Source organism: Erythrolamprus reginae, chromosome 1 (assembly GCF_031021105.1).
Source record: "Erythrolamprus reginae isolate rEryReg1 chromosome 1, rEryReg1.hap1, whole genome shotgun sequence".
Taxonomy (NCBI): domain Eukaryota; kingdom Metazoa; phylum Chordata; class Lepidosauria; order Squamata; family Dipsadidae; genus Erythrolamprus; species Erythrolamprus reginae.
This window is the reverse complement of record NC_091950.1, coordinates 42,984,789-43,008,901: the sequence shown is the minus strand read 5'-3', so window position 1 is coordinate 43,008,901 and position 24,113 is coordinate 42,984,789. Positions and strand designations below refer to the sequence as shown.

General features: G+C 39.4%; 1 protein-coding gene across 1 annotated transcript; it reads left to right on the top strand.

Moving 5' to 3' along the window:
* The first annotated feature begins 1,416 nt into the window (after nt 1-1,416).
* On the top strand, nt 1,417-22,004 carry WDR89 (WD repeat domain 89). Its single transcript, XM_070750816.1, has 2 exons — nt 1,417-1,487; nt 20,172-22,004. Exon 2 carries the CDS (start codon nt 20,212-20,214, stop codon nt 21,355-21,357), a length of 1,146 nt encoding a protein of 381 aa, XP_070606917.1. The 5' UTR covers nt 1,417-1,487; nt 20,172-20,211; the 3' UTR covers nt 21,358-22,004.
* The last annotated feature ends 2,109 nt before the right edge of the window (nt 22,005-24,113 follow it).

The following is a 24,113-nucleotide window of genomic DNA, read 5'->3' as shown; positions in this document are numbered from 1 at the left end:
AGCTTTAATGGCCTGCAGTACCGCACTCTATCTCCTGCGCCACCTCGGCTCTTCATATGTTTAGCCTCCAGTCCCCTAATCATTTTTGTTGCTCTTCTCTGCACTCTTTCCAGAGTCTCAAAATCTTTTTTACACTGTAAAAACTGTAAACCAAAACTGGATGCACTATTTCAAGTGTGGCCTTAGCAAGGCATTATAAAGTGGTATTCACACTTCAAGCAATCTTGATTCTATCCCTGTTTATGCAGCCTAGAACTATGTTTTTGGCAACTGCTACACACTGCTGATACATATTTAAGTGGCTGTCCACTAGGACTCCAAGATCCCTCTCAGCGTTATTACTATTGAGCAAGATACCACATATACCGTAGCTACGCATTTGGTTTTTCTTGCCTAAATGTAGAAAAATGTAGAATAATTTATTCGAGTTAAAATATTGAATTTAAAACTAACACAGGGTGACGGTGATCCAAAGGTGCTTTTTCAATAGGCAACTGGACGTTCTGGTTTTACTTTGAAGACGTTTTGCTTCTCATCCAAGAAGCTTCTTGGATAAGAAGCGAAATGTCTTCAAAAAAAAATCAGAGAAAGTCCAGTTGCCTTCTGCAAGGCATTGAAATCTTTGGGACAATCATGACCTGGATGCCTGAGAATCTCCATAGACATTGTGGTATGGGTTATACATTCTTAAACTGAAAAATGTATGCATAAGTAAGGATACGTAAAGAATAGAAATAATATATATGAAGATAAGCATAGTAACTCATAGCTAAATAGATAAGAGAGATTAGAAGTGTAAAGGAAATAGTTTAAATTAACTATATAAATGGACATTTAATGTCAAGGCAATATACCGTAAAAATGTTATATAGGTTGTTGTGTGTATTTGTAAATATATTGTTTGTATTGTTTATATGTTTATATTTCAATGTTTTTAATGTCCCTTTTTAAATATTTATACTCAATAAAAAATTTTTAAAAAAGAATCTCCATAGACGTAATAAAGGGGGGAAAGGCCACGCTTAAGCCATTTTCACACGAGCTTTTCCAAGTGCAGAAATGCTTTTGATTTTCAAGCAAATCTGCGGTTCTGTACAACTGACCCTCAAACGAGATCAGAGGTTTGGAGGGGGGGGGGAAACGATTCTTCAAACAATTTCATAAACATCGGAATGAAGACCGGAAGTTGATTATTCTTCTCTTTTCCTGCCTTATCTCTACGTATTCAGCGCATTTCGACTTTGGGTCGTACTTGAAGCCTCCCGCCCCTTTATTTTCTTGACCTATCAACGCAACCCTTGCGCTGCTTTGGGACGTCTGCTGCGCCTTTCCAGCTGGAAGAGCAAACCAATGAAATTGTTTCGAGAGTGAACGCTGAAGGAGGGGGAAAAAACGTTGAGCACGCACGCACACGCACGCACACGCACGCCGGCCCGCCCCTACGCATGCTCGGACGGAACCGAACTGTCGTTTTATTCCCTTCAGAGGTAATCCACGTTTCTGGTTTCTCTCTCTCTCTCTCTCTGTATGTATGAACGGTGCTTCGCTCTCCTGTGCTAGTTTGCGTTTCTATTAATTTATTTGAGCCAAAATATTTTCTTCCAGTTTGGGAATAAGTTTTTTTTTAATTGAAGTTTTGTAAAACAACGATTAGAAATCTCACAGCAAACTGAAATCCAAAGTAACTGAACTGAACAGAAATTAGAAATCTGAATCATCCACAGTAACTGAATTGAAACATGCCTGGGATAAACATATGTCCATCCTAAGATAAAATACAGGAAATAGTATAAGGGCAGACTAGATGGACCATGAGGTCTTTTTCTGCAGTCGATCTTCTATGTTTCTAGAATAGAATAGAATTTTATTGGCCAAGTGTGATTGGACACATAAGGAATTTGTCTTGGTGCATATGCTCTCAGCGTACATAAAAGAAAAAGATACATTTGTGAAGAATCGTGGTACAACACTTAACGATTGTCATAGGGGTCAAATAAGCAGTGAAAAAACAATATTAATGAAAATCTTAGGATACAAGCAACAAGTTACAATCATACAATCCTAAGTGGGAGGAAAAGGATGATAGGAATAATGAGAAAAACAAGTAGAAATAGAAGTGCAGATTTAGTAAAAAGTCAGTGTTGAGGGAATTATTAGCAAAAGCAAAACAGCTCGGGTGGTGAGGAATATGATAAAAAATTGAATGCCGGGACTGAAGCGTACCTGCTCCTTTCTTCTTTTGCTACTTTATGCCCAATTCATCAGCTAAAAATTCAGGGTTGCTGAATGTTTTGGGTGCAGAACTCTGCTGCAGAGACAACTTTTCCCATAGTTTAAAAGCAGTCATAAGGCTATGTCAGATATCAGGTCAAGTGACCGCTGTCATTTGGGACAGATGTCTGCCAGGGTACAAATAAATATGATGATGTTCGTCCATTGTGTTGGAAGAGGACAAATAAAGATGAACTGATACCCAACAACAAAATTATCTTCCTCTGTCTCCCATTCACGGATTGCGTATGTAGAGCAGTGGTTCTCAACTTTCCTAATCCTGCGACCCTTCAATACAGTTCCTCTCGTTATGGTGACCCCCCCCAAAACATAAAATAATAAAATTATTAGGAAATTCGGGTGGGTTCTAACTTACCTCGCTGCCGGTTCGCTTCCTCCTGTGCTGCATAGCCATGCCTCGTGGGCGCATGTGCCCTTTGCTTAAGCACACATGTGCAGTAACAATTTTTTTTAAAAAAATGCAAAAAATAAAACTGAAAATAAGATGCCGACGCACAGTACTGGAAATTTGGCTTCTGCGCATGCTTAGAAGTTCCCATGGTACAGATGTATCTTTTTGCAACAGTATTTGCCTGTGGGTGGACCCACCTGGAGATGGATAGTGTAGCTGTGTCTCTGATCCTAAGGCCATCAGAAATATGTGTGTTCTGATGGTCTTAGGTGACCCCTGTGACAGGGTCCTTTGACCCCCAAGGGGGCCATGACCCACAGGTTGAGAATTGCTGAGTTAAGATATTAGGATGTTATGTCTGTATCGGATCCTTAGCTTCTTATTCACTTCCACACACCCACACACCCTTATTTTCATTATGATTACTGTGGATTTTTCTTTTAGGTAGAAGCACATGGTTAACAAAATTGCTACAATTGCTAGACTTTTTAAAATAATCTCTCTTGCTCTTTGACCACATTGTCCATAACTGTCACTTCCCCTCCATAGACATTAAACAATAGAACTTTCAGACCCATTTTTGCAGCCATCATTCTTTTCATATCCATTTTTCCTTCATCATTTTGAAGCATTTATTTGTTTTACACCTCTTTGCACTGTCTTGAAAGCAGTTGCATTTTATCCACAATTATGCAGTTCCTTTCTATAGCTAAAGTGTGATCCAAAAAAACGTGTTTGCTTTAAGGAGTTGTTTTTAGTGGTTATGTACATGTCCCTGACATCTTTTTTGTTTCAGGTAAAAAATGTTGCAGAGCTTTAGATTGTTCTTACTGTCAAAATCATTCTTCCATCTTTGTATCTATATGTGACAGTTATAAATGTAGTTTTGGAGGTTAAAAAAATAAAGATACAATTGGGTAAAGCTACAATGATAGTTGTTATCGCAAGGACTATTCAGCAAAATTATTGTTATTTCTATTTTTATTTTGGATATGACAGAAAAACTAGTACATGGATTGTAAAGTTGAAAATTTTGCTTAATTTTGTATTGCTTTTTTTATGTAAAACAGGATGAAAATTCTAGCAATTGAAATAAGTAATTTAAATATATATATAGCATATTTTATTAACATGCTATCAATAAAGTGAGATATATGGAAGCCAAAAAAATAATCCTGAGCTGATAATGACTGAACATTTTTTCTGATATAATTTTACCTCCTTTACTTTAAAATAGCAAAGAGAACTTGATTCTTCTTTCTTGTATGGCAGGTATAGATTATGTGTAACCTTCCAAATATTGTTCAGCTCCAATGTTTTGCTTAACCAGCTTAGTGGTGCTGAAGATGTTGAGCACTGCAGTGCACATAACATCTGGAGCATCAAACATTACCTATCCCTATTTTTGAACAAAAGGAAACATTATATTTGGTCCAAATTGGGTAGCTTAACCCAGAGTAATAGATTTTCCAGGTGCTGAACTTTTGGCTCTAGTGTTTAGTGCCATCAAGTGGGCTAACTAAGGAATGACATCATTCCCATTGAAGTCAATAATTGAAAAAGCCTATCTTGGGGACAGTGGCTACAGAGGTAGTTTTCTTTGTAAGACTGGCAGTTGTTTGCAGTTGTCTTCTCCTGCAAAGTTTTTTTTTTTACTCCGCAGTCTAATCTATAGCTTTGTGTTTTCTTGATGATCTGGCATTCAAATATTATTTATTTTATTTATTTATTTATTACTTAGATTTGTATGCCGCCCCTCTCCGAAGACTCCGAAGTATTAATATGGTCCAATCCAGGGGTAGGCAAAGTTGGCTCTTCTATGACATGTGGATTTCAATTCCCAGAATTCCTGAGCTGGCATGATTGGCTCAGGAATTCTGGGAGCTGAAGTCCACAAGTCATAGAAGAGCCAACTTTGCCTACCTCTGATCGTTTCAGTCCAGGAGGGCTTTGTGAAGTACCCAATAATACTACCATTAAATCACAGCAATAAAGCATTTAGACATTCTGATTAATGAAATCATTACCCTGATTCTGGCTGAAGTCTTGGAGGTGCTTAGTAAGAAAATGCAGTAATGTACTGAAAGCTATTTTTAAAATCAAACCACAATAGGCCAGTGGAATAAAAGCAACCAGAACTTAATGCTTCTTATTCTTTCTCTGCCTATCCCCTTTACTTAAACTCAGGAAGCAGCTGGAATAGTATTGACTGTTACTCTGCAATATGATTTGGAGCAATTTTCTAGAATTCTTATAAATGCATGCATCCTGCATATAATGTTGGAACAATATTTTCACACCCTCTAAAGCAGTGTTTCCCAACCTTGGCAACTTGAAGATATTTGGACTTCAATTCCCAGAATTCCCCAGCCAGCAAATGCTGGCTGGGGAATTCTGGGAATTGAAGTCCAAATATCTTCAAGTTGCCAAGGTTGGGAAACACTGATCTAAAAGGAGGCCAGTTTGTTGCCAATGTCATCTGCATGCCGGACAGCAGACTTAGATTTACAGTCCTTATTTCCACAAGTAACAGATTTTCTATATGGGCTCAATCAGATTCTCTTATCCTCACCCTCTACTGCTTGACTCCTTCTACTGTTTTCCATTGTCCCTGGAAACTTCTGATTAGTATTGAGAATTCTCCAAGCTGAAATTTAAAGCATTAAAGCAGAGCAATCTTTGCTTAAAGAAGTTTTTTGTTCCTTTTATATTGTGTGAGTGTGTGTGAAACACACAATTTGCCTACTATGTTTTTGATTTCTATTTTAGTATTATGATGAGTCTTCTTCCATAAGAATAGGGTATTTAATTTCAGTCTTCATATATCTCATGAAGGCATGAGAAAACCAGTTTGATATAGTGATTAACATATTGGTCTAGTACAATGATGGCGAACCTATGGCACGGGTGCCACAGGTGGCACACGGAACCATATCTGCTGGCACATGAATCGTTGCCCTAGCTCAGCTCCAACGTGCATGTGTGTGCCGGCCAGCTGATTTTTGGCTCCCACAGAGGCTCTTTGATGGTATTTTTGGCTTCCAGAGAGCCTCCAGGGGGATGGGGGAGGGGTTTTTTACATTCCCCCAGCTCCAGGAAAGCCTTTGGAGCCTGGGAAGGCTAAAACATGAGCTTACTGGGCCCACCAGAAGTTGGGAAACATGCTGTTTCCAGCCTCCAGAGGGTCTCCAGAGGTAGGAGAAGCTGTTTTCGCCCTCCCCAGGCATTGAATTATGGGTGTGGGCACTCACGCATGCTTGACGGCACACACCCATGCCCTTTTGGCACCCGAGGGAAAAAAGGTTTGCGATCACTGGTCTAGTATCAAGGGAGATTCCGATTGAAGGTTATCTTCAGTCCTGGCAGCTCACCCGCCAGTCCCTCTCATCTTAACCAACTCCACAGTGTTATTATTCATTCATTCATTCATTCATTCATTCATTCATTCATTCATTCATTCATTCATTCATTCATTCATTCATTCATTCATTCATTGGATTTATATGCCACCCCTCTCCAAAGACTCAGGGCGGCTCACAACATATAAAAGAAACAATATAAATATCCTCAATCCAATTAATTTAACTAATTAATTTAAAAGCCCTAGTAACATTAAAAATCACAAAAATTGCAAAAGTTTTGGGCAGGCCTAAACTGTGGGCTCAAGCAAGCTGGAAAAAGTTAACAAAGAGAAATCTAAAATTCTGCATCTGGAAAGAAACAAAGAAAGAAAGAATGGAACCATGTGGGTTATCTTGTGAATTGGATTAGGAGAACGCTAAGACCTCTTTCAACTCTGTGATTCTATTATTATTTAGCCAGTGCTCAAGATAATTGAATTTATTGAAAGAATCATAACAATCACACTAAAACAAAAGAGGAAAATTTACATATTTTTTAATGATTGCACTCTTCTTTTTAACTATGTTCTTATGTTTTAATTTTTTGTGGGAGGGAGATTATGTATGGAGAATTGCTATGGTGAAACAGTTGAAAAGCAAAACTTTACTTGAGAAGTTGCTGAGTTTGATCTTCCTACAAATGATGACGTTAGATTCAGCCACAGTCTCTCCCCCCCACCAGCAAAAAATTAATGCACATAGATGGATTTTGAAAGGAGCTGCTGTATACAACGGATATAAAAAGTCAACATACTCTTCTTAAAATTGTTCCTCAAATTTCTGAGATATAAAAAAAATCAGACCAAGATCATTTCCCCCCATCTGTAATATAACAATACAAGCTGTACAATTCAATTGAAAAATAAACTGAAATGTTTTAGGGGAAAATACTAAAAATACTGCATATATTAAAGATGGAAAAAATTCAGAAGTTGTTTATCTTGGTCTGAGTTTTGCCCTGTCACATCATGCAGAATATGGGATCATGGGGCTAGGCGTTAAGTTGTTAAACCAATAGGTTTTGAGGTCAGAACTTCCTTGTCCCACAATAAATTAGGGCAATTTTTTTTCTTTTAATTTGACAAGCAAATGAGGTATAAGTGTGTTTATCAAACAGTCCAGGCATCAATAAAGCTGTTAGTTGAAAAATGTTGGAAGGGGCACTCACAAAAAAGTGCCTGAAAAGATTGCCAATGCTTGGTGAAATTAGATTTCCGATTTACAGTATTTTTTTTTTTTTAAAGATCATGCTGCTAACACATAGTACCTGCATAATGATAGGGGAAAAGGTTTCGAAGGTGTTCTTGGAAATGTAGGCACAGAATATGTGAATTGCTGAATTGTTTCAAAGAAAGGGTCATTTAAAGCAAAGTAGCCCACGTTTGGATGGTACTTCTCAGACTTTCAAACAATAACATGTGACATTTTAAAGTCTGAGCATGACTCACTTTTCACATTGAAATATTTCTTGGGTTGGACCTTCCAGCTATCTTATGATACCCACTCTAATGCACTCTTATTAAATAACCCAGGTTTCCAAGACAATAGGATCTGAAGAAACAACACAACTGGCAATTGCAATTGACCTTTTATGCCTTTAAGGAATAGCAAGGATACTGCCAGCAATTTCCAGTTAGTACAGCAGATTACAAATCCAGGTTTTTTTTAAAAAAATCTGTTTATTTCAAGTAACTATATTCTGTTCTGGGTATAATAAAATATACTCAGTACAACAAAACTTTAGCTCAAGAAGACTACAGATAAATGTACATCGATCCATTTATAGCAAATAAAGTACAGAGGTACTTGTGAATTTAATGCATTCCATGACCAGGTTCTTAAGTAGAAAAGTTTGTAAGAAGAAGCCATTTTTCCCATAGGAATCAATGTAAAATCAAATAATGTGTGCAATTCGGGAAACCACAGGGAGGGTGGAGGCCCTGTTTCCTCCCAGGAGATTCCTAGAGAGGCCCCATGGAGGCTTCTCCCTGCCTTTTCCAGTTACAGTTTCGGAGGCTTGGGTTTGTAAATGAAAAATGGTTCTTTGATAAGAGGCAAAAAAATCTTGAACACATGGTTCTTATCTAGAAAAGTTCGTAAGAAGAAGCATTCTTAGGTAGAGGTACCACTGTATGTTATTATATGGACAGCATAGTTCCCTCTAAGCTGAGCAGTGAGCAATCGCTCACTTAAAAATCATCATAAACTCAGAGTTTTCCAAACCTGCCCAGAAGCCGAGAGGGAAATTTTATTATTATTTCTGTGCCGCCCAGTCCCGAAGGGACTGCCGCTCAGACACTATACTTTTCCGCCCACCCCCCAAAAAAATTAGAGGCAACACTGATGGACAGACGTTGTTTTAGTAAATATTAATCACATACAAAGTGCTCTCAAAATCTAGACATGTCCATTGATCTGAAATGATTTTTAATTGACCTTAATTAAAATTTAGCAATCATCCAAGGAAGCTAACTGGCATCTTTATACAGCAAATCATGGTCACCTCAAATTGTACAGCTTTAAAAAGTGATTGGAGGTACAGTAACTCATGAAATCAGATCCACTCATGAACTATCAGCTGGAGACTTCAGTTACCTATTTTTTGAGGCAGCTTACTTTCATGCCTGTTGGAAGGGGATATCTGTGCCTCTTGATAGTGAGGACTATGGTAGAGACAGTTGAAGATGCAGTGTAAAAAAATGAAATGGTAGGCCTTGGTCTGCTCCGACAGAGCTGTTCTTACATTTTCGTAGTCAGCCCCCACCTTCCAGAACAGGAAGAGAGGTGAGGTCTAGGAAGAACGATGGAAGTATTATCATATAGTCATATTGCATGATTACCTGAGCTGAATAGGGGACTGAGATGATATAAGGCAGGCAACTTCTTGAGTTTCAGTGCCATCTTTGGATATTTAATTTAATTTAATGTAATTTATTTAATTTATAGGCTGCCCAACTCCTTCCAGACTCTGGGCAACTTACAACATATAAAAACAATATAACAATAGTTAAAAACTCACATAAAAATTAGTGGTATCGCACTCAACGGCTCCAGACCTGCTGGGAGAGACAGGTTTTAATGGTTTTTCCGGAAGGCCAGTAGGGTGGGGGCAGTGCAGGTCTCCGGGAGCAGTTGGTTCCAGATATGGATCTAGTAGGCAATGAAAATCTTTATATTTAAAGATAGCAAGTTGACACTGAAGCTCAAAGATGCTGGAAAGCCAGGACAAAGAGTTAGAAAGGAAGAGAAAGTTGTAATAAGGGCAGCATGAAATAAACTATAGCAAACATTCAGAATGAAGTGAAATAGAAAGATGGTACTAACCGAGAGAATCAGTAACAGTCAAATGCGTTGTGTGAACTTGTGCCCATTCTTGACAAACATTAATAAACCTTGGTATAAATATAAAACTCTGTTTTTTGTGGGGGCTTCTCTTGGGCGGTTACATGGACCACTGGCATTGCTCTCAGGGATGTGGAAACCATTGTAAAATCTCATCGTTGCCAAAGTATTCTCTTTAAGTGGAGGAGGAAGAATGTAATTTATGAATCACTAGTCTATTTTTGAAAACCTTGTAGGATTAAATGAGTCATATGTCTCTTTTTAGCTTAAGAAATGGTGCTTATATCCAGTGTGTCAAACATCAAACATTTCAATGTTCAATATTCCACTATCATTAAAGATCTCTTTGGCAATATTTTCAGACCTCTTGGAGATGGTTTCTCAGTCCTTTAGTGTTTTTAATATGCTTAACAGTCCTTTTCATGCATTTTTCAAATGACAATTGAATATTGAAATTCATTATGGATCATTCTTGCCATTTTAAGTAACTTTTGAGAAAAGCCAGATGCCATATACTGTGCATTGGAAATCTCTTTTCTAGAGCAAATTTCTCATTCTTCCATTTTTCAGCCATGGTTTTATATTGCATATCAATCCTCCTGGCCCATGTTTCTTTAGATACCTTTGTAGTAGTTTCTAAACCACATGAGTTTATCAAAGTTTCTGTTGTGTTTAGTTATGTTTAGTTATCTAGAGCCGTAACATATGGAGATAGACATGAGATTGGCTTTCAAATAGGAGAATTTCATGGAAGACGGACCTATCAGGACTATCAATTTGCAAGAAACAGTGTTACCTGTGGGAGGTGGTATAGCTCCAAATTCTAGTTGCAGGGGACCAGCCACTCCTCCTGCCTTGAACAGCCCAGAGGCATCTAGTTGGCCACTATGAATGAATGAACTAAGAATGGAAGAAGACAGAGAGCTTGCAAAATCCATGGTACTGTAACTTGGAATGGAAGGCAAATAAGCCTCTCTTTGCCACTGGCTGTCTACACAAATTATGCAGCATGAGGTTAGATGAAGAGCTGAAATAATCTGGAACACAGGAATGTTTCCAAAGAGCATAACCCAGCAATGGGGGAAAAAACCTTACATGAATCTTATTGTGCTGTAGTTTGCTTTATTATATATATTTTTACATCAGGAAGGAAAAGGCATATCAATACAATTACTCTGTGCTATATTAACTTTTTGTACTAAAAAAAAAGTTTGCACCCCCCCCCCCCTTGAGACTGGCATTCTATGATCATGACTTTATGAAATAAGAAAATTATCCCAAGTTTATAGTGGCTTCAAATCTGCATTTCTAATTTCTGCTAGTAGGAAGTGTTCCTGACTCATAATGACCTACTATACATGGAGAATCACGATTTTCTGTTTCTCACAAGTATGAGCTGGGGTGGCGCAGAAGGTAGAATGCTGTACTGCAGGCCACTGAAGCTGACTGTAGATCTGTAGATCAAGGTTGACTCAGCCTTCCATCCTTCCGAGGTGGGTAAAATGAGGACCCGGATTGTGGGGGCAATATGCTGGCTTTGTTAAAAAGTGCTATTGCTAACATGTTGTAAAGTGCCCTGAGTCTAAGGAGAAGGGCAGCATAAAAATAATAAAATAAAATAAAATATGAATGAATGAATGAATGAATGAATGAATGTATGTTAGGCCCTGTTTCAGATTCTCCCATCATAGTATAGCAACAACTTCCTTTTAAGAAGAGCAAGAGTTGCTGGCTACCCCAGAGATTTATTTTTAACTAGATTGCTTGTTTAACCTTAAGATTTCGTTCCTAAAGAGAGAGAGAGAATTTTGATTTTACCAGTTGACATTTTTCCACATGTCCAAAATAAGATTCATTGAAATGTTATGGCTGATAAAAATGCAGCATTACTGGCTATTCCTCCATTGTTTGGGATGTTGGTTTTTCCTATAAAAGGCAGTACCCTCAAAGTGCAAATATTGTTCTAGTAAACATAGAAATTATTCCTTTTTACCTATTACAATAGCACTTCTGGGAAAGTTTCAAATTTGTTTCCAGGTAACCCAAGCTTCTTAAGGACAAGGTTCTTCGGGGTTTTGGCTGTTGAAAGCTCAGGTTTCTTCCTTGAATTAAAACTGAAAGTAGATTTCCTGTTCAAATTGTATTTTGACATCGTAAATCACAGTAACATTTCCAACAAATGAATTTAATGTGAGATTGTCTTGCCCAAAGTTTGAACAATTAGTTTGAGAACGGGAGTCTCACTGCTGATGGCACTGGCTGTCCAGGATATGTTCTCTATTCTTTTCCTCTGGACAATGGGGCAATTTCAAAATGGAGTCATGAATGCCAGCCACCCACCACTTCATTGTAGAAGAATGTCAACAGGAATGAACATATTGTCAGGTACTTTGGTTTAAATTGTGAGCACTGGAGTCTAATTCATTTTGAGGCAGGAAAAAAAGTTTAATTTGTATATAAAAGTCAATATTGTTCCTTTAATTTCAAACAAGCACTTTGTTGAACTAATAAACATGTCTTCCATAAAATGTGTTCCTCGGTTAGTCATGATATTTTAAAAATACGTTTCTTTGTTAAACACCCTCCCCCTATTCCATTCAAGTGAATGATACTTTATGCACTAATTGATCTTTTTACCAAAAATTACAATGTGCTTCATAGAACACCTTGAAACGTACGATTAATCATATTGCAGTTAGGAGGCTGAGGCAAAGAGAACTCCTTGCTTAAAACTATTTCATAATTCAGCTGTTGTGTAGCTTTCATCCTTTGCTTTTTCACTTTGAGCCTTTTGGGTGTTTTGGAGTACTGTTCCATCAGTCCGAGCCACAGCAGCCTATATGTAGGCAGGCCAGAATACGGTGTTTTCCCCAAAATATAAGACCTTATTTTATATTTTTTTAAACCTTGGCCTTATTGCTTTGCACTCAAAAGCCCAATTGGGATTATTATCAGGGGATGTCTTATTTTGGAGGAAACAGGAAAGTTATGGTAAGTGGTTTGAGTGTGCCACCCTGCTCAATACTGGAGCATCCTAGAAAGTACAGGTAGTCCTCAACTTGCCACCCCAACTGAGTTTTGCCTCATTTTACAACCTTTCCTGCCATAGTTGTTAAGCGAATCACTGCAATTGATAAGTTACTAACCTGGCTTTCCCATTGGCTCTGTTTGTCAGAAGGTTGCAAAAGGTGATCATGTAACCTTGGGACACAGCAATGGCCATAAGTATGAAACAGTTGCCATGCACTTGAGTTTTCATCACCTTTTCATGGGGATGCTGCCAAGGATGTAACTTTTGAGAAACGGCCATAAAAACTTTTGTTCAGTGTCATTTTGGTCACTAAATGAACTGTTGTAAGTTGAGGACTACCAGTATCCATTTTACACTTTGACTCAGGAAGTTCTGTTGAAAAACAAAAACAACCTCACCCCCCCCCCAAGGAAATGTATGCCCCATTACTTGGATGGCATGTTAGTGGTTTTGGGGGGCAACTCCCTCAGATTCCTAAGGAGGAAATTTATTTCATTTAATTTCATTTATTTCGACTTCTATGCTGTCCAATTACCCCTGAGCTAGAACAGACAGAAATCATTTGGCAACTAAGAACAAATTGTAGTGTTTGGAGGGGGACAATTACAGAAACAGCTTTACTGGGACAGTTTCTCTCTTTCCACCTCATTCATTTTTCCTGTGTAAAACTTCTTCAGTGTTTTTCCTTCTCCTGATCAACGCTGGTTTTGGAATAGTCTCTCTAGCAAGTTAAAAGGGGCAGGAGGTAAGGAACCAGGTCAGGCATGCTGGGATTCTAGGGAAGAAATGACTTGTTCTCCACACAACTTATGAAGGGGGGTTGGAAATACATTGAGAATTATGCTTCAATGATACTGGTTTCATCCATCTAAAGAGCAAATCACTCTTTGGTTTCGAAATGAAAGGGTTTCTAAATACTTGGTTTAGGTTATTTTCCTATAAACCACTTTATAGTTCAAAACAAAATGCAGACCATGAAGGAAATTACATTACCTAATGAGGGTTCTTAACTGTCTATTAAAGTTAGCCAAAAATGCCTTGTACAGCAAATGCTAAATTTGCAACAGAATGCATGATTTTGTGTGTGTTTGTATGCACGCACGTGCATCTGTTCCCTTTGAACAGAATCAGCAGCACTTTTGGAGCACTTAGGATTACTGATCAGGATTTAGAGCTGGGCAGTGTTTTGTGATACTTTTGCCTGATGCAGATTTAGGATGGTTAGGTTGAGGTCAGTTTAGCCTTTGTGGCCAGTGTGGCTAGAGGGATTTTCAGTAGAATGATCAGTGGAATTGCTTCTTTTAAAAAATGTCCCAAACCTTTGTAATTGTGCTGCATAGAATTCCTTCGATGTAGAAAATTAATTTTGTGGACATCCTTGTGATGGGACTTTATTAGATTTCTTAAAATCCCACTTTTGTTATTTATAGGTATCTTTGGTAGTGAAGATACCTAATATTCCTTCATCCTCCTATTTCCCACAACCACAACCCTTTGAGGTGCAATTGGGCGAGAGTGATTGGCTTAAATTCACCCAGCCGACTTCCATGCCTAACGTGGGATTAGAACTCATGGTCTCACGGTTTCTTGCTTGGTGCCTTAATACAGTGTTTCCCAACCTTGGCAACTTGAAGATATTTGGACTTCAACTCCCAGAATTCCCCAGACAGCATTTGCATTTGGTATTTGCATTTGCTGGCTGGGGAATTCTGGGAGTTGAAGTCCAAATATCTTCAAGTTGCCAAGGTTGGGAAACACTGCCTTAATAGAGCAAATTTTACTTAAGAGGTAATTGATTGGGGTTATTTGTAATTTGGAGATAGCTTTTCCTTCTGTTTTTGTGTTTATTTCTAAAAATTGTGTTCTAGTTAGGCTGAGGACATACGCTTAAAAAAGAAAATTCAAGCAAATGAGTGAGCAGGACAATCTAATTCAAATACATAATTGCTGTATATGCAACCTCTTGATTTGCTCATGTTAAGAACAGAACAACTTCAAACATTTGCATAATTTTCCTTTTTCTTGCCAAAGCCATTAAAAAAAAAAATCAAAGTTGAATGGTCAATAAATTGTCTCAGTAACAGTGTTGAAATACTCAGTTGGCTTGAATCATATTTTTGAGAAGGTTGCATATATTTTGGGAAGGATTAAGCCACTGTCTGTTTTTTCTTCATCTGTGTAAAGACACATGTAGGTATATTAAAAAAAACTTATTACAAACAGATTAAATTTTTGGAGGGTATAGATCTGTATTTGAATAATTCAGAGTCCATTGGATTCTGACATGAGAATGTCAAGCTCTTTGTTTGACAATAGTGAAGAACAGTTTGAATTTGTGTTAAAAATCAACAAATTGATGGCTTGCATTGGCTGCCGATCAGTTTCCGGTCACAATTCAAAGTGTTGGTCATGACCTTTAAAGCCCTACATGGCATTGGACCAGATTACCTCCGGAACCACCTGCTACCGCACGAATCCCAGCGACTGATAAGGTCCCACAGAGTTGGCCTTCTCCGGGTCCCGTCGACTAAACAATATTGTTTGGCGGGCCCCAGGGGAAGAGCCTTCTCTGTGGCGGCCCCGGCCCTCTGAAACCAACTCCCCCCGGAGATTAGAATTGCCCCCACCCTCTCTGTCTTTCGTAAACTACTCAAGACTCATTTATACCACCAGGCATGGGGGAGTTGAGATATTCCTTCCCCCTAGGCCATTACAAGTTATGCATGGTATGTTTGTGTGTATGTTTGGTTTGGTTTTTATAAATAAGGGTTTTAGCTGTTTGGATTGTCACATGCTATTTTTATCATTGTTGTTAGCCGCCCCGAGTCTACGGAGAGGGGTGGCATACAAATCCAATAAATTATTATTATTATTATTATTGCACCCCAGCTTTGTGTGGATGTTTCCCAATTTATCTTCAGCAAGGTATGCAACCTCTTTCATTTGCCCTTCTAAGGTTGCCTTTATTATATCTGAACTGATCTTTCTGTATCTGAAGCACCTTCAGATTACAAAGATATACCGTTCAACACTGAGCAGGTAAAATAAATATTTTTGGCCACACTGACAGCATTTTCTCTTGCCAGCATGAGGTTTTCCTCTGTGCAGGTCGAAAGTCATCATATGCACCGCAGCATGTGTGAAATGGATTGTTGCTCTCCACATTCACATAAAGTGTCTGCAGTAGGGAAGCTCCGTTTTCTTAGATTGCCCTTTGATCTCCCTACCATGGTGCACAGTCTATTTAGCTATTTCTATACAGGCCAGGCTTATTCTTGACCAGGTGGCAGGCGGTTATGTGGTTTTGCCAAATTGCCTGGTAGATATTTTAAAAATTATGGAGGATCCCAAAAGAGCTTTTGTTTGTGTGCATTATATTTACTGTATTAAAAATTAAAATTGATGCATTTGTAGTGTATCTATTTATTGACTCCTATAAAAATATTAAGCCAATTAGATATTAACAAAAATGTTTTTATGAAAAAACTATATTTTTAACAAATAAAAAATAGTAATGTGAAGAGTACTGTTGTTTCGAATGTTTGTTGTAAATGTCTTCAATATCTGGCAAAGAATTTTTATTTCATGAACCCCTGAAAAGGGCTTTGGGACCCTCCAAAGTTGTACCTCCTGATTCTTGACAAATGTATCTTTTTCTTTTATGTCCACTGAGAGCATGTGCACAAAAGACAAATTCCTTGTGCGTCCAATAAAGAATTCTGTTCTGTTCTATTCTATTTCTTGGGCCACAGTTTAATGAACACTGACTTACCATGATTATCTATAACAATGTTCAAGTAGTGTTTTCTCCAGGAAGCACACAATGAGTTGTGATAGTTTTGCTGGGGATACCAATTTTCATTGACCAACTGTCAGTAGGTAGCAAGAACAATCTGCCATCTATTGGCAACATTAGCAATTAGGCTACTATGGGCATAACCGCTTTCCTCTAAAGCAGGGCTTCCCAAACTTGGCAACTTTAAGACTTGTGGACGTCAACTCCCAGAATTCTCCAGCTTAGCTGGCTGTAGAATTCTGGGAATTGAAGTCCACAAGTCTTAAAGTTGCCAAGTTTAAAGATCTCTGCTCTCATCCCCGAGCATTGTTCCTTAAAGCCAATCTGCTTTTAGCAGCGGCCCCCCAACTCCCATAATATCACAATAGTGGCCAGCTGTACATATGGCGGTGCTGAGGTTGTATGGTGAAGCTGCTTCACAGAGCACACCCTCAGCTACTATTTTGGCTGCTTTACAACTCTGGTAGGAGAGCACTAACCTGTGTTTTGAAGCAACCTGAGCAACAATTTGGAGGTAAGAGGCAATTGTCTGTGCTTGTCCTCCTATCTTACCAGTCACTGTTTGAGCTGCCACTTATTCAAGCCGACCAGATCACTAAGCTGGAAATGGGCTCAGAGACCTAGGTGGGGTAAAGAACCCTCTTGCGCCTTTTGCCCACCGATTCTGTTAGCCTAGGTCAGTGATGGCAAACCTTTTTTCCCTCGGGTGTTGAAAGAGCAAGTGCGCGCACTGTTGTGCATGCATGAATGCCCATGCCCATAATGCAATGCCTGGGGAGAGCAAAAACACCTCCCCCTACATCCCGGGGGCCCTCTGGAGGCCAGAAACTACCATTTCCCAACTTCTGGTGGGCCCAATAGGCTCGTGTTTCACCCTCCCCCGGCTCCAAAGGCTTCCTTGGAGCCAGGGGAGGATAAAAGCGCCCTCCCCCATCCCCCGGAGGCTCTCTGGAAGCCAAAAACACCCTCCCAGAGCCAGAAATCAGCTGGCTGGCACACACATGCACTTCAGAACTGAGCTAGGGCAAGGGCTCGTATGCCAACAGATATGGCTCTGCGTGCCACCTATGGCACCTGTGCCATAGGTTCGCCGTCACTGGCCTAGGTACCTGACTTTTTGGCTGGGAGAGATAGAAAACAAATAGAGAGTGAATCCTGATGGATAGCTAACTGCGAAGACTTAGTCATCTGTCAAAATCATTGCCCATCATAGCACTGCTGTGAAGAATAGCAGATGGTTTTCCTGCCTGCTGGTGGTGTTGAGAAGGGATGGATACATTCCTTCTGCGGCAGGGTGATTTGCTTTGATGGACTTGGGATGATGCAGTGGTCTCAAGATTAAAAGTCCCCTCCCCCGCACTTCTCTCTGACAAAAGACATCAGGCTCAATGTCACACAGACAGTGAGAACCTTCATGCCTGATTAAAGTCTTACAGCTGAAAATGTAAAAGAGCAGAAGTGTTAAGTAATGGAGGAAGACGTTGTTTGACATTCCTGGAGGTTTTGTACAGTGGATGGAATACTATATGTGTCAAGGGGGGAAAGTGACTTATACATAATTAGTAAGATGATCAGTTTTTCCTGTGATTGTGTACTGTTGATGGAAGGTTTCCCCTATTTTTTCTTGAGTTCTCAGGGCCTAGTCAAAACTGATCTCCCCCCCCCCCCCAATGTTCGTCGGTGGATGATGATATGGCATCTCACAGCTAATACTGACTGTATTCAGTTCAGTTGTACAATTTTAGAAACATAGAAACTGTTGTGGTTGGCTCTGGCCCAGCTCCTGCCCCAGGGAATGTGGAGATGGAGGCAGGGAAAACATCAACATGTCCTAGGCCTGTTTTGTTGCCGGCAGAGTCAGGGAGTGTAGTTTCCTCGGACGACGAAGAAGGTGGGGGTGACTTGGAAGAGGGGGGCTTGGCACACAGCCCAGGAAGCCAATCACCATTATCTTCGGTCGATCCGGATGACGAAGTGTTAGATTCACACAGGCTCAGACTTATGCATCGAAGAGACCAATTGAGGAAATATTACAGGAGATAAGAGAGGCCACCTATGTTTGGGTGGGGCTCCAGCAATTAGAGATGCTGCTATAAATAGCAGCGTGCTAGTTTGGCTGTTGTGGAAGGTTGTCTGATCACAGTTCTTCAGGATCGTGCCTCGCTGAGTCTGAACTTTGTTTGTGGATTTTTCACGTCTTTGACACCAAAGCAGAGTAAAGTGTGTGTGTGTTCACTTTGTGGGAAGAAGGAGGGCTGTGACGTTTCTTCACAGCTACTAGCTAAGTACTTAAGGACTGATTAAGGGACTTGTACAGCCGACAAGGTTGTTTTGGGGAAGAGTGCTCTTTGCAATACAAAAAAGGGTGCTTTGTTTCTTTTGAATTTTGTGATAAAGGACATTGTTTTGAATTTTCAAACGTGTGTGTGTCTGAAATTTGTACCCAGGAATTTTCAGGAGGCTTCTACCAGACAGCCTGGCAGAACAGAAACGTAGAAGATTACGGCAGAATGATGTCCATCTAGTTTGCCCTTATACTTTCATGTGTTTTATCTTAGGATGGATATATGTTTATCCCAAGGCATGTTTAAATTCAGTTACTGTGGATTTACCAACCACGTCTGCTGGACATTTGTTCCAAGCATCTACTATTCTTTAGTTGAGCTATAAGTATCTTTATTTTATTAGTTGGACTTGTATGCCGCCCCTCTCCGAAGACTCTTAAGAATCTTAAATAACCTATGGCTTGGAAATTAAAGTCCACTGGTCATATCTGATTTTGAATACATTTTATTTGGTTTCAGCTAATTTAATTGAGGCTCTGATAATGATTCCATTCATTGGATAGATGGGAAGTGTTAGAAACTTGACTATTCCGAATTTTATTGAGGTTTTTGTGGGGTAATTAATATCAGCCACAAGTTGATTTGGCTCAGAATCTACTACACTTGTCTGGGCTGGAAGACAAAATTTACTATTCATCTTCTCAGTCTAGGGTTCAGAGAATATTAGGCCAAAGTCATAAAGGCAGGTTTTCTGTCTCAGGGAAGAAATACAGTGTGAATTTCCCCACTCTCATCTTTTTGAGCATCCTAATCACTACCACACTCATGTATATGTATATATTTATAAATATCTGGCCTCAGTGAAGCCAGCTTCAAAGTTGACTATCTGTTTTTATGATAGTCATTTATAACGCTGTGCTATCCAAATCAGATGGGTACAATAGCATTGTACCCAATAGCAATCCCAGCGGCCAATAAGGCCCCACAGTGTTGGCCTTCTCCGGGTCCCGTCGACCAAACAATGTCGTTTGGCGGGCCCCAGGGGAAGAGCCTTCTCTGTGGCAGCCCCGGCCCTCTGGAACCAACTCTCCCCAGAGATTAGAACGGCCCCCACCCTCCTTGTCTTTCGCAAATTACTTAAGACCCACCTTTGTCGCCAGGCATGGGGGAGTTCAGTTATCCTTTCCCCCTAGGCTATTACAAGTTATGCATGGTATGTTTGTGTGTATGTTTGGTTTTTTTATAATAAGGTTTTTTTAGTTGTTTTTATTAATTGGATTGTTCATGTTGTTTTACCACTGTTGTTAGCCACCCCGAGTCTGCGGAGAGGGGCGGCATACAAATCCAATAAATAATAATAATAAAATAATATCTGACTGGTGCTGGAATGTGGAAGACCATGCCATGCTTTGCTTTATAATGCCAAACTTTTTTATGCCGATAGTTCTCCGAATCCTTATGCACTCAGGAATGAATGTCTCTCAGATTTAGAAAAAATGTCTATTTGTGTATAAAGTATGAAAGGAAAGATAAATGAGGTTAGAGATGCCAATCTTTTCTCTGTGCTGAAGAATATTATAGAAATGATTAACAATATAAAGTTGATTTATTTTGGTGTCTTTATTTATTGCAGGCCTTTACTTTTTCTGGATGCAGCTGTAAAGCCAGTTGCCATGGAGAAGATCAAGAAACAGTTTTCCAGGCTTCAAATAGCAAAACGGTGTTCACTAACAGAAGACCCATCTTACGTATTGGACATAGATATTCCAAGAGGAGAAGGGAGCCATTTAGTGGCTGTTTCCTGCTCCAATAAATCAATCAGAGTTTACAACAGGGAGACATTGTGCTTGCTACAAGAATATCATAGCCATCCTGCATTGCTAAATGGGGTCAGATTTGCACGTACGAATAAAAATATATTATTTTCAGCTGGCAGTGACGGATCATTGAAGTGTTGGGATGTTCGTTCATCTGTTGTGAAGCCTGCACAGTTGTTTTGCGGTAATCCTTCAGATGTTTTCATTAGCTGTGATATAAGCTGCAATGACCTTGTAGTATGTGCTGGCACGGAAAAAGTGAAAGAAGATGCATTCATAACCTTCTGGGATGCGCGAGGCTGCACCAGTAGTGTCCCTTCCAGCAAGCAGCCACTAGGTGTCTATTCAGAGTCTCATAACGATGATGTTACTAAAGTATGTTTTCATCCCAACAAACCACATTTGCTCGCTTCCGGCTCAATTGATGGACTGGTAAATGTGTTTGACATTAACAAAGACAATGAAGAAGATGCTCTCCTTTCCACTTGCAACTCTGATTCTTCTGTAAGTTTTATTGGATGGGCTGGAAAAGATTATTGGCAGATTTACTGCCTGACACATGATGAAGGATTTTGTCATTGGGATCTTTCTCAGCTGGATTCCGAAATGTCAACCGCATTGTTGCATATTCCAGATGTCAGAGAAGTAAAAAATATCAAGCTGGATTACTTAATTGGTGGGGTTTATCATGAAAAAATGGACAAATTGTTTGTATTTGGAGGGAGGTCAACAGGAAGCATTTGTCTCATGGAGCGTTGTGCTCATAAACTGAGTTCTGTGGGGATACTTCAAGGAGGACACTCTGCTACTGTTCGTTCCTTCTGCTGGGATATGGTTGGTGATTCTCTGTTTACAGGAGGAGAGGATGCAGAGTTGTTGCTATGGAAACCAGGAGCTGCAGAAAAAGCTTTGAGGAAGACGTCTTCTATGAAAATGGCCTCCTCTATCTATCAGCGAACAAAAGTCCATCAAGATACCTTGAAAACAAAAGTAAAGAAATGAAGAGTTCCATTTTTAACACTTTTAAAGAGATGGCTCTGTGTGTGTGTTGTAGAAAAACACAGAAAAGAGTGGTTGAAATGTAAAGGCAATTGAAGGTGATAACAGTTGTGTATTTCATTGTACACAAAAACGTATTTATTTATTATTGATTGATTAGATTTCTATGCCGCCCTTCTTGGGGTGTATGCTCGATGTTGTAATAAATTTGTTTCTATGGAGCAACAACATTATTCCTGCTTGTATGAGTTCACATTTCAAAAAGCTGTAGTTGTTTTAAAAGCCCGAGTTTTCTAAACTTGGATATTGTTTATGCTTTCACCCTGAATATGTTTACCCACACAATTGAAATCGGTGGGGTCAAATTGGGTAAGAAATGTACACAAGAGCCCACCCTCAGTTTTTGGCTCCATCAATCAATCAATCAATCAATGTAACAATAATTGTAAATATTAACACTAACTGAAGCTATTATTGCGATAGATTAAGGATGTGATAGATGGACATATTGTATATGCATAGAAATTTTTATGCTGATACTACAGAAATGTAAAATGTATAGACATTTATGTGTTTTGTTATTGTCTTTTTTCTTCCTCTATTCTTTTAAAAAAATCTATACAATTTATTAAAAAAAGAAATTTACACAAGAATGTTTTACTTTACAATTCATTATCCATAATTGGCACAAGACCTGGCTACCTACAAAACCCGTTTCGTCTCATTACATGAGCCTCTGATGATTTTATTCAAAAAATTATTTGATTATTGGGATCAAAAAGAAGGCCTGTTTTACTGCTGTCCCTGCTTTGTGGAACATCTTGCCCCCAGAGGCGAGGAAAGCCCTCAACCTCTTGGCCTTTCAAAAAGGGTCAAAACCTGGCTGCGTAGTTGGTGATACACGGCCACACCGAGGGGCTGGTCAGCCCTATGAGACCCTCCCCACTTCCTGTCTATATTGACAACTTTTAGTCTCTCCAACTTGGAGTTCTCCATCTTTTGTAATTTGATAATGTTTTACATTTTTAAATTTTTGTAAATCTTAAATTATATGTTTTTTAATGTTTTATTATACATTACATTGTACACCACCCAGAATCCCTCTATGCGGGAGATAGGTTCTTAAGAAGTTTGACATCTATCTATGTATCTATCTATGTCTCTCTGTCTCTCTGTCTCTCTATCCTGCCTGAAATGAAGTAATTATTCACAGAGAGAGAGAGAGAGAGAGAGAGGGAGGGAGGGAGGCTTGTAAAAATAAAGCAAAGAGGTGTTCTTTATATTCAGAAGGCTGCAAGCCACGGAGTTTCAGAGCAATGTTAGTTTATGAGTCCAACAGGTCAGAGTTAATCACTCAAGTCAGCACAGAAGCCTTTCTGGCTTACATCAGCCAATTAACTCACAGCTTAAATATCAAAGTGTCTTCAAAATCTGAACGATAAACATCCATATCGTCATCTGCAAACACTCCCCTTTTTCAAGGCTGCGGCAGTGTCTTTAATTCTTAACAACTGTGACTTAGAATCTGTTTTTGCATTTGCGCCGCTGCTCTTGGCATCCTATCATTCTCCTTACCTGAACATTGAGAATAGGATTATTCATTATTTCCTCCTCCTCTGACTCAGAGGAAACCCTGGCTGGAGCTCCAATTCCCTCTCTGCCTCTCCAACCCCTTCCTCATTCCTTTCTCCTGGTTCACTGTCTGATTCCTCCTCCAGCCAGATGGGTCTTCTGTGATCAGGCGGCTCCCACTCCTCTGACTCAAAATCAGCCATAGGAGCTGGCTTGGAGCCAACCACAACACTATCTATCTAATTTATAGGCCACCCAACTCCTTCCGTACTCTGGGCAGTGTACAACGTCTAAAAACAGTAAAAAAAAAACAATAAAAAGAAAATAAAGTCATTCGTTTCTTTTTGGCCTGATCTAAATGATACCATTACTCAACGGCCCCAGGCCTATCGGCAGAGCCAGCTTTTCATGGCTTTCTGGAAGGTCAGTAGGGTAGAGGAAGTACAGACCTCTGGGGGCAGCTGGTTCCAGAGAATCGACCCCACCACAGAGAAGGCTCTATCCTATGGCCCCGCCAACCAACACTATATAAATACATGTTGCTTTCTTGTAGTTTTACTTGTATGCTTCAATGAACTCTATTTTTGCAAATCATTACGATATTATTATTATTATTATTATTATTATTATTATTATTATTATTATTATTATTAAATTTATTAGATTTGTATGCCGCCTCTCTCTGAAGACTCGGATATATGCAGGGAGGAGGGACTCGAAAAAGCCTTGATCTATGATTGTAAACAAAATTACAGCACAGTACTTGCTCTACAGGCCATATTTTGGGGGGAAAGGACTAACATTTTATCTCAACATTCTTAAAAAACGGAGTCAATACTGAGGAGGATCTGCTTAAATAACCTGATAAAGCAGACTACCCATGTCACCCATCAAAAGAGATCAAATTAGAGAACAATCATAGTAGTTGGGAATACCTAAAATGAGACATGACTGGGGGAAGGCTGCTTCCGGTACACCTAGGATTGGCATTCCGGTAGTGGAAATGACGATGTGTGTCCTTGCCCCATACACACACACACACCGTGCAGCCCCGCATCAGATTTTGATTCCACGCATGTATTTCAATGGGCGAAAATCACCAAAATCTCACATGAGGATGCTCGCATACATGAGATTTAGGCAATTTTCACCAATTCCTTTGCTTTCGTGCATGCGCAGAAGCAAAG